The 15,163-nt window shown below is 44.3% G+C and overlaps 1 protein-coding gene across 9 annotated transcripts in view; it reads left to right on the top strand.

Moving 5' to 3' along the window:
- Positions 1-11,417, top strand: part of TFAP2C (transcription factor AP-2 gamma) — a 42,556-nt gene extending 31,139 nt beyond the window's left edge. For all 9 annotated transcript variants that reach the window (XM_069651110.1, XM_069651109.1, XM_069651106.1 and 6 more), the window contains 3 exons: positions 2,477-2,595; positions 6,618-6,759; positions 9,557-11,417. In XM_069651110.1, coding sequence (XP_069507211.1) covers positions 2,477-2,595; positions 6,618-6,759; positions 9,557-9,842 — 547 coding nt within the window. In that variant the 3' untranslated portion in view covers positions 9,843-11,417. The remainder of the gene's footprint in view (positions 1-2,476; positions 2,596-6,617; positions 6,760-9,556) is intronic.
- Positions 11,418-15,163: the final 3,746 nt, after the last annotated feature.

Below are 15,163 nucleotides of genomic sequence, written 5' to 3'. Positions count from 1 at the left end.
CAGTAAGGTGAGAAATGTGATGCCTTGATCCAGTGTAGTAAAAGCAGCCTGTGATGATGGCAGATTTTTGAATAACCGTCTACATTTTTGGGTGGGGGAGAAAAAGGGGTGGTGGTCAGATATCCGCCTTGGTTGTACCACCAGTTGGGGCAATGCATCCTGGATTGTTAGGCCACTTCCCTTCTGCTCAGGAACCCAAGACATGCTAGCCCTGTTTTGATCTTGTTTGGCCTCGTGTGTGATCGGGGACCTGGTGGTTTTCAGGTCCTAGCTGCAGATGAATAGGATTTCACTATAGAGCGTTCCAAAGCTTGGTCAGTAAGGAGTCTATCCTGTGCCCTTTGCACAGGCCTGCCTTTTTTTTTTTTTGTGATCGAGTCTATCTGTCTTCACCTCTGAGCTAGAGCTCCAACAAAAGGAAGGCATTTCTGTCATGCATGATTTCCATAGTGGCCCCTTCCATGCTGGCTGGCAAGTTACTGATTGGCTAATGTGGCAATGCCTGAAAGGCTGCCCCAGCAATCTGGTGAATGCCAGAGTTACCGAACAACTGTACAGCTGATAGTTTTCACCAATGTACTTATTGCAATATTTCCAACACGTTACTGGAAGCAGCTTCTTTGGTACTCTGTCTCATGAAAAGTTACACATTGCCGTTCGTGATTGTGAGCTTTCTTTTTATTTTCGTGCCCAGACATATTTTGTTTTCAGCCCTATGCGGCTGGTGGCCTACTGTCTGTCTACAGGGGGGTGCATTGCCAGTAGTTATTGGCTTCACTTACACTCATGCCTCTTTTTAAATATGTGCTCATACCCTTTTCCCTGATACTCCTTCCCAACTTGCTGGTTCGCTTTTCACCTTTTGCATGATTCTGCTGTTTTACCCTTTTGAGATGTAAATCGGTAGTATCCCTCAGCTGAAGGCCACGCAAAAGCATGCTCATGAATTGGAGTGCTTTGTTATATGCTATGCATTTGGTTTTGGCAAAGGTGCAATTGGAGGTATCCTATTTGTGTGGGGTGTCTCTCCTTTGCATTTGAGGTGTGTTGGATTGAGGGAGGGGCTATATTGTGGGTTGGTGTCCCAGCAAGTTGGGGGACTGATCGTTATCCCAAGCATGCTTATAGATCTTAGGAGGGGGGTCACTAATCTGCTCATGTTATGTTCATCTAATTTGTATACTCCTTAAGTCTCCATTGTAGCAGCATCTGAGCATCTAGGCTTGTCTGTTGAGCGATGTACTGTGCCTCTACCAGGGATATCCCGACCTTAGTCTGCTGGAGGAATTTAAAACAGCATGGGGACGAGGAGTAGGCGGTGGGGGGCGGGATCTGGTATTGAAATAGAGGCTACACATGGTAGGAAAGGATGCAGTGAGGTGCGGGGGTGAGGTTTAAACAGCTTAGGTGAATATGAGTCCTTAGTTCTGAACAAGGGAGGAGGCGGATATATCCTTAAGTGTAAGGCTAATACATAGATGCGAGACCTTAGCCTGAGCTACCTGCACAGGCTGAGTTCATTATACTGTGAAAAGGCAGCAGTGGATATTTAATATTTTTCTCATTTTTTTAAACCATGTTTTTTTTTAGTAATTTTCAATATCTCCACAATACATTGTTCATTGTTTATAACGTTTAACTCTCCCATCCCTCCCCGCCTCCCCACCGGAAGATCTCCATCTATAGTCCTTCTTTCGGAAAGTTGCTCATTCTACTTCAGCTACTTCAGTTGAAAAGGTCCAGTATCCTTATTTTGTGTGGGCACCCTTGTTCTTTGTAGACCGTTTGGAGATACTCCAGAACCATGCCCCAGTCCGTTCTAAAATATTGATGTTCCCCTTGAATATTACAAGTTATTCGCTCCATGGCTAGGTATGTCCATACTCTTCTCGTCCGATCCACTGCGAATGGGGGGCTTTTTTGTTTCCATTTATGAGCTATTTCCATCCACGCCCCTATCAATAGACCCATACAGTTTCTTTTCTGTGACACTTGCCACTGTTTGTCCCTGGGGTACCATAGGCTCCCTAGCCACACTTCTTCCCCTAAACTCTCTGCCCCTGGGAACATTCTCTGCATTTGGGTTTGCACCTCTCCCCAGAATTGGTTCTGAAGTGGATATTTGACAGGATAGGTAGTGGGAGAAGAGCTCAATGTCTGGCTATATTTAGCGTTATAAAAATAAGGCTATGGCCCCATTTGTTTGTGCAGCACATTGTACCAATAATTGCACCTTGCAGAACTGTGGGGGAGGGAGTCGTGCAGGTTGCAACAACATGAATGCCCATGGATTGGCAAGAATTCTTTCCTCAAACGAGAGGAGGCCTTGGAACAAAAGTTTGCTAATGTACTCATTTACCTCATTGTATGCATTTTCAACATGTAGCCTGTGATGGAACCCTTGAAAGTTTGCAGCATGATTGTTACCGCTGAAACAGGCCTCCACACACACCGCTAACCAATTCATTTGTTGCAGGGCAAAATCAAAAAATGGAGGGCGTTCGCTACGTGAAAAACTGGATAAAATTGGCCTGAATCTTCCAGCTGGTAGACGAAAAGCAGCCAATGTGACGTTACTGACCTCTTTGGTTGAAGGTGGGTCTTGCTGCGATTGAAGAAGATATGTCTCCATTGTGGACATGACTTGGGGGGGGGGGGGGGGGGGGTGGGGGTGGGGGTCAGGGTGGTCCTGTTGTTGAAAGCTAAACCACTCCTAAGATCAAAAATAAAATACATTGGCATTGTAAAACTTTTAATAATTTGGTTAGTAACATGATTGCTCCCGGCCTTCAGTGTACTGATTGGTCATTCAGTAATTTTGCATATTTAAATAGATTTATAAGGGATGGTGTACTTCACCAAGAAACAGTTTACTGTTTCTAGGGTGGCTGAGAACGTGAATAAGCCGCCTTTTATTTTTTTTGTTTGTTTTTTGGAGTCTTGATTGAATCTTACACCAGTCTCCTGCAGCTTTGTTGAGGGAGTGAATAAGCCTGTCCCCTATTGAGAAGTGACCGAAATGGTCAGAGAAATTGCCCTTGTTGATGGAACCGTGCCGTGCTAGAAAGGTTGGACAGTGTGAGGAAGGGCTGCTACAGAGTAGCCACAACTTTGCAGGCAAACGCACGAGTAGTACCCTTGGTCTGTTGTGATTTGGCATGACCAGTTTGTGCCGCTGGCAGGTAGCAAAATGAAAACCATGCTTTGGTTTAACCAGCCACAGCAAGCGGATTGCAATTATCTGGGTGTGAAGGAGAAGTTTCAGAATTTGCCTTTTTTACTTTTTCTTTTCTCTGCTTTGCTTGACCAGTACGTCCATGGTGAAAGTACAATTCATGCAGTAGTTGATGTTGACTCTTGGAAACATTTTGTCCTTTTGTGGAGTTCAATGAACAGTGAGTCCAACAAGTATACTCCTAGACCGCACTTTATATCCCTGGGCAGATCATTTGTATGCCCACATATCTGCTTGGAAATAAACCTTTACATCAAGGGGTGCTATATTTAGAGTACACAGCCTATAAACAAACACTTCACTTGCCTGACTCGTTCTTGCGACGTGTAGCCCTCTGTGGGTGAAGGCCATATGTCAGATAGTGTAATGAGCAGGGTTGCATTAATCTGCTGAAAGGAAAGTATTAAACTTTTTAAAGATACCATATTTTGATTTCCGCTAGGAATATTTGGACAGATACCTGTGGGACTATACAAATATTAGATATTTTTTAATCTGATCCATATCCAATTTTCATGCTAGAACATCCTTGCAACATATTTGGATGCTGCTGGTCTCCATGACGTTTGAGTACATGGCTGCTGGCCGATTTCCTGAATATTTGCTTAATGCAGATGTTGGTGAGCCAACTGGGTGCAAAGGTTTAGAGAATACCTGATGGCATGATCCTGTACAAGATTGTGGCTGCCTACTTGTGGTAAAGCTCTTATATAAATTGACTGAAAAAGCTTCAGCAAAGTTGCAGTTGAGCAGATTTAATGCTCCTGTTGCTGTCCCCCATAATGCTACGGCCCACATGATGCCATTGTGAATCCCTCTTGTATGGATGTACTCATGTTCTTTGCATGGGAACGCGCCGAGGTAAGCTGGTCGTGACTTCCCACACTTGCTGAATTTCAAGTGTTTTGTTGCATTAAATCTGCTCAACTTAATTTCCCCTTAGCTAAAGTCCCCCCGGTGAATTTCAAGGGTTTAGTTATACCATCGTTTTTCATGGGCCACTAGCCAGAGCCTTTGGCCTTGTCCATTGTACATGTCCTCCACCCCCCAATATGTTTCATTTGTGCCCAGGCTGTGTTCGGTCATCATCTCTTTCGGCCCTACTAGCCAGGGCCATATTTCAACCCTTGATATTTTGTCCCTATAGGTACCCCACTCCTCACTGTAGCTGTATTTGTATTCTCATTTTTGTAACCTTTTCTTCTCCCCTCCCCTCTCCCAAATATCTGCGGCTACATTAGCAGTGTACTAAAAATGACCCTGAATATGTTAAAATATTGTTATTGGTGCCACACACTTTTATTTCCCGATTCCCTACTATAACCCCGAATATGCGAAAATTGACCCTGAATATGAGAAATCGTTTTGAGCTCTGAACTTGGTACCCAGACCCACTGCCTAGGCACCAAGTTATATAACTAGTTTCTTCTTTTTTTGTACCTTGTACCTACGATTTGACACTTCGGGGTAAAAAAAAAAATACAGGCCAGGTTTGCAAAACCATCCTTTCTGATGCTCCTCACGCACGTTTGCTGCAAACGTGTCCAGCACTTTAGGCTGTAGAGGCAAGCAGATTATATAAATGACACATTGTCCAGGGCATGGTTGAACAGTCTGGCCACTGACCAGGGCCACAGGGACCTCCTTGCAAAAGTTTGTTGCAAATCTGTCCAACAATGTAACAGAGAGCAGGATGTTTTTTGCCACTATCGGAACCCCTAAAATGTTCAGAACCCACTGCCCCTACAATTTGCCCCCCCTTCTTGATATCTCGTCAAACTTTGCACAAACATTCAAAGTACGGTCTGTAATCCGTTTGCAAACTTGTGTGGAATCTTCAAAGGGCACCAATGTTATAAGACATCCAATAATGTTGCACACCCACCACACACCCATCTTAACGAAACCCACCACACCTTCAATAACTTTCACAGTTGGTCTATAGTTTTATTACAAAATGAGTGCAGTTTTGTTGAACGGCCTCAAAGTTATTGACCCTGTAATGCACTTGTTTCCATGGATGCCGTCGAGCGTTTCTCAAGTTCGCGAACATCACTGTAATGTCCTAATATCTTTGCGGACGTCGAGGAACCAGATTTTTGGCTTTTTCGGCACAAACCCTATCCACATCACCTCTCACATCCCCAGACATGTTTGACAAGTGCAACGCTGTACTGAATGTTTTTACTGTGTTGTTCCCAGACTACGGGTGGCATTATGGAGGCACCTCCCATGGGCATGTACGATGTATAACGTTGCGCGGCTCCTAGATTGGCTCGGAGGGGTCTGCGGACACCAAAACAGGAATTGCGTCTGCGGACTGGACGGCAATATCTGCTCTTTTAATTTGTAACCAACATTTTTTAGAATAAAAAAAAATCTACTGTATGGACTGTCGTACACTAAATTTACAAACGCCTGCTTTCGGGACTATTCCGCTGCTCCCTGTGCTACTTTGGTGCAAAGCCGTCAAGCAGTTTGAGCTGTAGCTGCAAGAAAACTGTTTCCATTCATGTCTGTCCGGATTTTAAACATTTTATCCTCTTCCTCCCCCCCCCCCCCCCCCCCCCCCCCCCCTTTGAGGAAATAGCATGAAACGTTGCAAAATAATTCAGAGGCAGCTGTACTTTTTTTTGGCAATGTTTGTGGGGATTCGTTCAAAAGCACCAAAGTTATTAGCCACCCAATAACTGCTCTTCCTTTGGGATGAGCAACTTCACGATCGCTACTGCAGACCCTGTAAAGTAAATATGGAAATTCCTGCCAATGCATGTTTATTCCAGGGTGAGAAATCTTAAACTGGTGGGTTTTTCATCATTGTTGCACAGGACCTACTTTTTTGTAATTCATGTTTGGGGAGTCATGTTTGGGTGGGTGGTATAGTGGTACTCTGGAAAATCTGCCCCCCCCCCGATGATTTAAGGCAGTTGCTTCTGAGCCCCACCCTTGATTATTTTTACATAGGGAGGGGTGGTTCAACAACAATTTCTTACCAGCCCCCCGCCTCCATATCCCATGTCTATTTTCTATTGAAAGCAGTCCACATACTCTTTCCCACCCCCTCTTTTGTGGCATCAGCCCCACAGTTTGAAGACCATTTGATTTAAGTGCACCTCTGGCTAACTGCCAGTAACTGTAGAAGGGGATGGTTATCCAGGCATCCTTACTTGGACAAGTGACGAGTTTGTAATTATTGGCCAAAGTGTGGCGATTGCGACCATACAGGATGATGGCTATATCTGCACTGGAGGGAATAAGCAACAAGTGTTTAATATAAAGTCTCATTTGGGACGCCTAATGAGTGTTCTTTTTGCTAATCAATAAAGTTGTACTTGAACCAGAAAAGCAAAATTTGTAAGCGAGACCCTGTTTTTATTTTCAGGTGAAGCAGTCCACCTCGCTCGGGATTTCGGCTACGTGTGCGAGACAGAGTTTCCATCGAAAGCAGTTGCGGAATACCTCAGCAGGCCACACATGGAACGCAACGAGATGGGGAGCAGGAAAAATATGCTACTTGCTGCTAAGTACGTGTAATCTTGGTGGTCACAGGTTTTTCCAATAGCTGGCAAAGTTTCAATTTTTTTTTTTTCTGTCGAGGCGGGGGGTAGGGGGGGGGGAATCTGACAAACTTGAGTAGCTAAGAGGGATATTGTCATTGCTCGACTGCTGGTGGCTGGCCACTTCTATGGGGGGGGGTGTGTATCGTGTTTTTGCCTCTTTGGATATAGGAAACCATAAGTGGGTTCCTGTAGGCAAGTCCTTTTTAAAATCCAGTCTTCTGTAAGGGTTGGATGCCTTTGGTCACCTGCCTTTTTAAAGCTGGCCTGTTCATCTGAGTGCCCACTGTTCTGATCAGCAGGTGTTTAGTGTGGTTTAATTTTCCGACAGATTCTCGGACTGAAGATGTGCACATAGAACGACTTCCTCTACTCTTTTTCACTCTAGTGTTGACTAAACTTCCTCAGTAGGTTGCCTCGAAAGCAAATTAGTGTTCCTCACGCAGGAGAAGCACATCTAGCACAGCTTTCCTCTTCTGGATGCCCACAGTGGTTATTCCATTTGGATTTTTGACTGAGATATGTTATCCCTCAATCCCATGTAAAGAACATCATCTGCGTTCCCAAGCCTCTACTAAGGCAAAGCCATTAATTTACTGTTGTTCAAAATAGGTATTGAATTGGCTTCTTATTGTGAAGAGTGCTTTTATTAAAGATGCCCTTCTGCACCCTTCAGTAGAGGTTGAGACGGCACTGCTGGGCGCATGACTGGCCTAACCTGAAGCCTCCTAACTACTAGTGTTCATTCATGTGGTGCAACCCTTGGTTAACTCCATCTGCACCCTTTCCTGCTCTTCACAGTCCCCAAACAGAAACCTCATCGAGGCACTATATTGCACTCCGATATATATGCAGAAGAACAGTGGCTGTGGCCTCCCTTGCTCTCATGTGATGGTACCATTTTTAGTTCTCTTCTTTCAACGCTGCACCACCAATGGGGTTGTCTGATCTCCTTTGAGCTTTTCAGGGTGGCTTCTTAAAAACTCAAAACTGTGGTGTCATTTCAGACTATTTTATCACCCATCTATAATATTGCACACTTCCCACTGACGCTCCATCCTTTCTGAAAGACCTTCACTCGCCATTCTTGCCACTTGAACTGTATATCTTCTTGACCAGTAGTCTGGTCCTTCGTTATAGCCGCCCGTGAGAATAATGAATTGGTGTTGGGTGCGCTCCTTTTGAAGCGTGCTCAGTAATCCCTCGTCTTTGTGAGAACACTTAATGGCAGCTGTGAAAATTCTCAAAGGAATGTGCGGCAAATTGAACTGAAAATGAGCGTAAATGAAGCGGAACAGCTAGGAATGGGAAGTGGGGAAGGGATGGTTGGCAGAGGCAATAAAGCAAAAATATTAGCATGTCAAAACTTACTTGAAATTATGCGGAGCGCTTGAAATGTAAAATTAGGCTATTAGCAAGATTGGTGTTAAGGGACACTTGCTGATAACATATTTATGCTAGATAATATATTTTTGAAAACCCTGTCTTTGAGGCACACAATTTACTTGTTTAGTAACTGGGTTTCCCTTCAGGAGTGGTTTTTCTTTTTTGCGGGTGGGGGTTGCACCACAATGGATACTTTTATTTTTTTCTCCTCTTTACACTCACCCCCCCCCCCCCCCGCCTCCACCCTCATAAATCCGACACTTTTGAATAATTGCAGGTAAATACATTCTGAGGGTGACTTGCAACAGTTCAGGTGGGGAGGGATTTTTTTGTGATATATATATTTTTGGGCTGGGGGCACAGTAGCTTGGCACTGGCCCCTTTGCCTCCCAGTTCCCAGTACAGAGCCTGTCGAGGACAGCCGCCATTGAAATTATTTGCCATCTGGGAACTTGTTTTGCCAGCTTTTGAGGACCGCCTCTGTCCAGTTTTGCTTAAGCAATTCCTATTTCGCCAGAAAATCTGTTTTTTTACATTTGGCATCGGGATGCTTTCTTTGGCGCAGGACAATATTTGATTGGGCATTCAGATTGACATACGCATTTGCCATCTGGTGCCTATGTCTGCCATCGGCTCAACCGCTTATTGAAGCCTTTTCTGTCTGATGCGTTTTTCACTGAGAAACTGGCTAGACTATTGAATAGCATTAAAGTCGGTCATCTTGAAGAGGGCTGGTGGGAATAGGTCATTGTGGTCTTGGTGCCTCCCCAACCCCCTCCTCCACCATCACAGTGCTGTTGTTCCCTGGTGGATCTTTATCTTGCATGGGACTCCTATTGCTTCCAACAGTCAAGTTTGTCTTCTGCTGGAGAACACAACATCTGGAACCGTGGCTGCTTAGTAGTGCCAGCTATAGTTGGCTACCACAGCAGCCATCTTGGACTTCCTTTCTACATTTTGCTATACAGCACACTAATATGGTACCCAATTGCTATCTTGAGGGATTCTTTTTGTGTGATTCCTATCTTGAGGGATTCTTTTTGTGTGATTCCCTAATTTCTGGACAATGCTTCCTCAGTGGAAGAAAATACCTCCCCGGTGCAGAGGTTGGAGGGTGGGGGGGGGCAATGTCTGAAAGCATTGATGTTTGTAGCAGTTTATTGTTCTGGTGCAGGATTTCATTGAAATAGGCGGTGTACTCGCTAATGTCTGAGATTCCCTGCAATTCATAACTTTGCTAAATACGTGTTTCTTGCCCATAGTTCTATGCAACCTGTTTGTGTTTTGATATGAAAATGCATGTTGGCAGAATAGATGAAAGCTCAGCTCTGGTTTTGAAAGGTCGAAAATACTTAAATTATTTGTTTCTCTCTTTTAGGCAAATCTGCAAAGAGTTTACAGACCTTCTCACTCAGGACAGGACTCCGATAGGGAATGCCAGGCCGAACCCCATCCTAGAACCTGGTATTCAGGGCTGCTTGGCACACTTTAGCCTGATCACCCATGGCTTCGGCAGCGCGGCCATCTGTGCGGCCATGACTTCGGTCCAGAACTACCTCAATGAAGCATTAAAAATAGCGGACAAAATGTACATGAACACTGGTGACCAAAGCCCACAGGACAGCAACAAGAACCTTGACAAAATGGACAAGCACAGGAAGTGAGTGTGGTTCGACGTTATGCCCTGACCGAACTTGAAAGGAAACCACAGCAGGCACCTGCTCCTTCTAAATCAGACTGGCGTTGCCGCGTTGCAAGGCAGGGATGGTCTCCCCTTGCATTTCTCCAGAACCAGAGCACTGGGACTTATGGATTCATGGATTCATGAGGCAAAGTGCTGTTTCCAGGCCGCAGTGTCCAGTCCTTTGAGGATCTGTAACCAAAAGTTTTAAGATGCGTAAATATGGGAACTCGTTTGTTCATTTTTGCTCCAGAAACCGGCACTACATCTTACTTTTGTAAAGTGTAAGGAAAGATTTTTTTTTTTTATTTTTTTTTTAATCTCTCCCTTATTTTAGGCAGACCTGGTGTATTGTCCCCTATTGGATGCACCTCAGTGACAAAGTAGCTTTTCGGACAAATGGCGGGAGGCGCGCATCCACCTCTGGAAGCTGCGGCTTGCCACTGCACCACAGCACAGTTGTGGACTGGACATGGCAGTAGTTTAAGGGGGGAGGGAGATTGCCTAGTGTACTTGCTACCACCGGAGCCGGAATTGCCATCGGCCACACCCTATCCAATATTCACCCCATATGCAGTATTACATGAGGATATTTTCACACATGCACAACCTGTTTCTCAAACCAGTGGGTATATCCTCCCACTAGAAGCTTGTCTAGATGCACACCGGCTGCACTGTGGAATGGCATCCAGGTTCATCGACACGTTTTGTTTCGTGTTTGAAAGCTCGCTCCTACACTTTTAAGAACATTTTTTGTTTGTTTTTAAATGATCATTGGTAATGAAATTTTACACTTTTTTGTTTTCTTGTGTAATGCACACATCCTCACTGTCATTTCTGCACGGCTAAATTCGATATGAAATGGGACACCAGGTCTTAAAGAACCCACTTTTCCAGCACTTTTCATTTTACTTTTTTTTTTTTCTTCTATCGGGGTATTGCTGCATTCTGAAGTTCACCACGACTGGAAGAGCATGAAACCGCAGGCTCAGTACATGTTAGTCCTTATTCTCCACTTTAATCATGGAGGTCACCAATGCGCCATACACTCATCCTGAAGTCCAGGGATGTTTGGTGTTTAGTAAGGGAGACAGTGTTTCTTGACTTGTACATATTTATTTATGTGTAATTTAATGGGATTTGTAAATATTGGTGACTTTTTTTTAAACATTTTTTTTATAAATGGGTTTGAAATGTAATTTTTTTGTGCTAAATATTTCAAAGGTTATGGGTGGGGAAACACTAGAACACCTCTGTGCACAGGTATGTCATACAGGGTATTTTTTTCTTTTTTGGGAAAGAAAAATTGAAATTTCTTGCCACTAAAGATTTATTTCGAATCAGATCTGCGTTTGTGTGCGTGCTCGCGCAGCAATACGTTTGTGTACTACTTTGCCTGGTTGTTGAATCGATGTTTGCCGAACAGTGTGAGAGAGCTGTAGGGTGTATGGACGATCGAGGATATGGAACATTTTCTTTACATATTGGAAAATGTTCCCAGTATAACATGTTGTACATTATAACCATGTAATAAAAACTATTCTGGATAGAAAATCTGGACATTTGTCAGGGACTATCATTTGGTGAATCTTCAAAGTGCCTGAAATTCCCTTTTAGCTACAAGGACAACACTAACGTTACCATAGGCCTCGCCTTTCTTCCTTGGGTTACTGTAGAAATGTTTGCGCTTATATATATATATATATATATATATATATATATATATATATATATATATATATATTGTGTGTTTTAAAACTATGCAATGTGACGCCAACAACTTTTGATGTTTATTTTTTTAAATATTTAGGTTCTGTTCCAGGGGAGCCAATAGAGCGAGACATGCGGTTAGATAATGGGAGTGCCTCCTTCAAGACATGAGTGATTATATTGGAGCTATTTTGAGAATGGAGTTCCTTTCCATACTGGACTGTAACATTTGCGTTTGGGCAGTCTATTATGAGGATGAGGCGATTTTAACATTGGGCGGGGGGGAAGGGGGCTGGGCCCGCCGCACTAATTGTGAGTCCAAGTGAAGACAAGGCACGTTGGTGGTGCCGTTACTGGCAGGGTCTGCTTGCCCCGAACATTAATGCTGTAAATCACAGGTGCTAATAGTTTTTTTTTTTTTTTTTTTAATCGGTTCATAAAATGATGCTGTCCAAGTGTTCAAGAAGAGACATGTTAACATGGCCTCCATGGAAATCTGCAAAGGTTTTTTTGAAATGATCTCCTTTTCCCTTTCCGTGATGGTGAACAAGAGGGGTGACCTGCGGCATGTTGCGGGTACATGCTAGGCATGGGTCCCGGGCAGCAGTGGTGAAGACCTGCAGTGCTCAAAGCTGCTCTGAACCCAGGCCTTTTACTTGCCAATAGCATCTCTGTTCGAGTGCTTTCTCTGAGCCCGCTCAAAAGGGTGATAAAGGGAAATGTGCAATATTGCCGGCTTGCCCTCATGTGCTTTACGATCTCTCGTTGGTCGGCTTCTGTAACATAATTTCCGCCGTTTAACTTCCTGGGTTGGGGAGCCTTGTCCATCTTCTGCTGAACTTGACCATTCCTCCTTTTTTTAAGCGAAACCAAACTAGACTCCATAGAGATTGGGTGTGTCATTTGCACACAGTGATGCTTGTAAACTGAAGTTGTCTCTCCACTTCCCCCATGTTGAGGGTTTAGTGCATCTGGTCCTGGATGATGTAGCTTCTGCTGTTTTGGCAGCCTCTGGGAGGTGGGCCCTATAAGGCGGCAGAAAGGCAACGTTGTTGGCAGGATTAGCAAAGCCAAGATGTGAAACCTGAAGTTTTGGGCGCTGATGGGAAGTTTATAGGTGACTGGCCGTTGGGAACTGTGTCGAGGACGAAATAGGTGTAGCTATTCTGCTTTGCTATTAATAAGGTATAGCCTGAGGGCAAGGGTGCATCACGAATGCGAGACAAGCTGATGGTAGAGATGTAGAGTTTGGATGGTGGTAGTGTGCAATGGAGGCTCCTGGCAGGTGCTCAACAGAGTGGCTGCTTGATGTGGAAAGTAAAACAGTAAGGAGGCTAAATCTCTTTGAATAAAGGAAAGTTGCACAGTCTGGCACCAAAAGGAGTCCTAAATCTCAATGAACTGTGTAGACCCGGCATTAACAGTCGCAAGACCATCTGAATGATGCCACATACTAAGGGAGCAGCCCAGCGAACCAGACACATGGGTTAAGTAAATGTTTAGCAAAAAATGTAAGGTAAGGGATTTTGCACATGGATAGACTTAAGTTGACTCACTTGCGCCAATTAAGCGCCCCATGTGACGGAACATTATATATTTTAACTGTCCCTTGTTGTAGGGACCCCTGGCTACTAGAAGTCCAGTGGGGTGTGTTGGAGGACTTTGAGCACATTATTGAGGTTGTGGTGGAAGGGGTGTGGGGTAACCAGTATCCCTAATTATCCACCTTGACATTCCAAAATGGTTGACTTTGGTTGCAGTTGAGCATTAGCATAACATTGCTTGCAGACAAGTATAACGATGCAGCATTTTATAGTAGGTTTCTTTCCCCTTACTGGTAGCTGCAAGCATAAAAATGCTCAGGGGTTTGGTGTGTGTGGTTGGCACCTGTCTGTGCCTAGTGTTGGCTGCTTCCTTGGCTGAGTTACACCGTTTAACTATGTAATGGTGTTGCATGGTGTTGGTAGTTACTTTCTCATTTTTCCCCGAAAACCTCACAGACAGACTAGGGTAGAGGGCGGGTGGGGATTGAGGGGGTGTTCTAGTGCTGGAGCCTTCTGAAGCCATTACATGTTTGGTTCAGAGAAAGTTGTCCAGGAATGTTTAAGTTTCTTAGTATGTTGGCTGGCAGAGGATATGCCCAATGGGGCCTGCTGCGAATTCTGCCTGCCAGGGCACCACACCCTACAATCTTGAATAGGAGGGGATCTCCATCCTAATCTTAATGGAAAGCTCTAAAAAAAAAACCCTAAGACAAATTATTAAAAGAACCCGTTTTTGCACCTCGCAAACTAGGAATCTCTGGCTCCTTTGCCTAAATTATATCAAGTATATAATGGAATATTCATAGTGTATGTCTTGATCCTTTTCGTGGACTGGAGTGAGATGCACTCATACACATTAAATAACGTTGGGTTAATGTTACAACGGTTAGACATGGCTTTCCCTAATATTTTGCTTTTCAAAATCCTGGTATGAAGTGTTTTGTAGCGTGTTGGGTGAAAGCAGTTCGATTCTTGTCACGCTTTTCTTGTGCATGTGACAGCTTGAAAAACTGGAGTTTGGGGAAACAAAATAAACAGTCAGGTGAGCAACCATCCAAACCTGTCTCGCTCCGCTTGAGCTAATCTGTAGGGCGCAGATGCCCGGCTTTTGTGTGCGGCTCGTGTACAGTAGGGGCTAGAAACAAAGGGAGGAATGTTTGCGTGAAGCTTGTAAGGGCGCCCGGTGTGCAAACCGCGTGCTAACAACTAAAATATGCAGGTGTGCCCTTCCGTCATCGCCGTCATCCTGGTGCCTGGTGTGGGAACGTAGCGCCGTGCTGTACGATAGGAGATGTACAGCAGGGTGTGTAGCGAATGCCTTTTCCCCTTCTGTGCTCTGCCTCGCAGGCTGGATCCCCAGTTTCTGTGCAGTGCATCTGCCGTGTTGAGCACTGTTGCGAGAGCCTGTCGTACAGACCGAATTTTGCGGGATTACAGCAGTACCATAGCAATTCTCAAAACAATTGTTTTAAGAAACTTTATGGCTGCACCACGGTACATGACTACCATAGCCCTGTCATGCTACCACACATGAGATAAAATGCATATATCTTCGGTTGTGACCGGTGAGGAAAAACGGACTCTTTTACTATGAATTTAAGCACCAACAAAATGTCAATTGGCTCAGTGTGTCGCATCTTGAGCAGACTACGCTATGGCAGAGTTATGTTTGGTTTTCCAATAATTGATGATTTATAAAATATATATATATATTTTGAGCACCAACCATAACTCCAGTCAAGGATTTTTACTGGGGAGGAAAATCTAGTGTAGAAATGTATAATTGTTATTGGATTGTATGTAAATACGCATTCATATGGTATGGGGCAGCTGGGCCAGAAAACTCCTCACCCCAAGTAAAGCAAGCGGCCCAAAAAATGCAATCCTGTTGAAAAGGAGGTGCACGCTTGTCCAATACCCCCTTATAAATCCTCCATCCCTGCTTTCCATGCAGGTTCTTTCTACACTGCAGTCTCCATTAGGTCAGCTTGATGCCAGACTTCTGCTTCCTCCAGCTCAACCAATGCAACCGTATGGACAACCACGTTAC

The sequence above is a fragment of the Ambystoma mexicanum genome, chromosome 3p, assembly GCF_040938575.1.
Source record: "Ambystoma mexicanum isolate Mex_15411 chromosome 3p, UKY_AmexF1_1, whole genome shotgun sequence".
NCBI lineage: Eukaryota > Metazoa > Chordata > Amphibia > Caudata > Ambystomatidae > Ambystoma > Ambystoma mexicanum.
The sequence above is the reverse complement of the archived record's forward strand: the minus strand, read 5'-3'. Positions and strand labels throughout refer to the sequence as shown.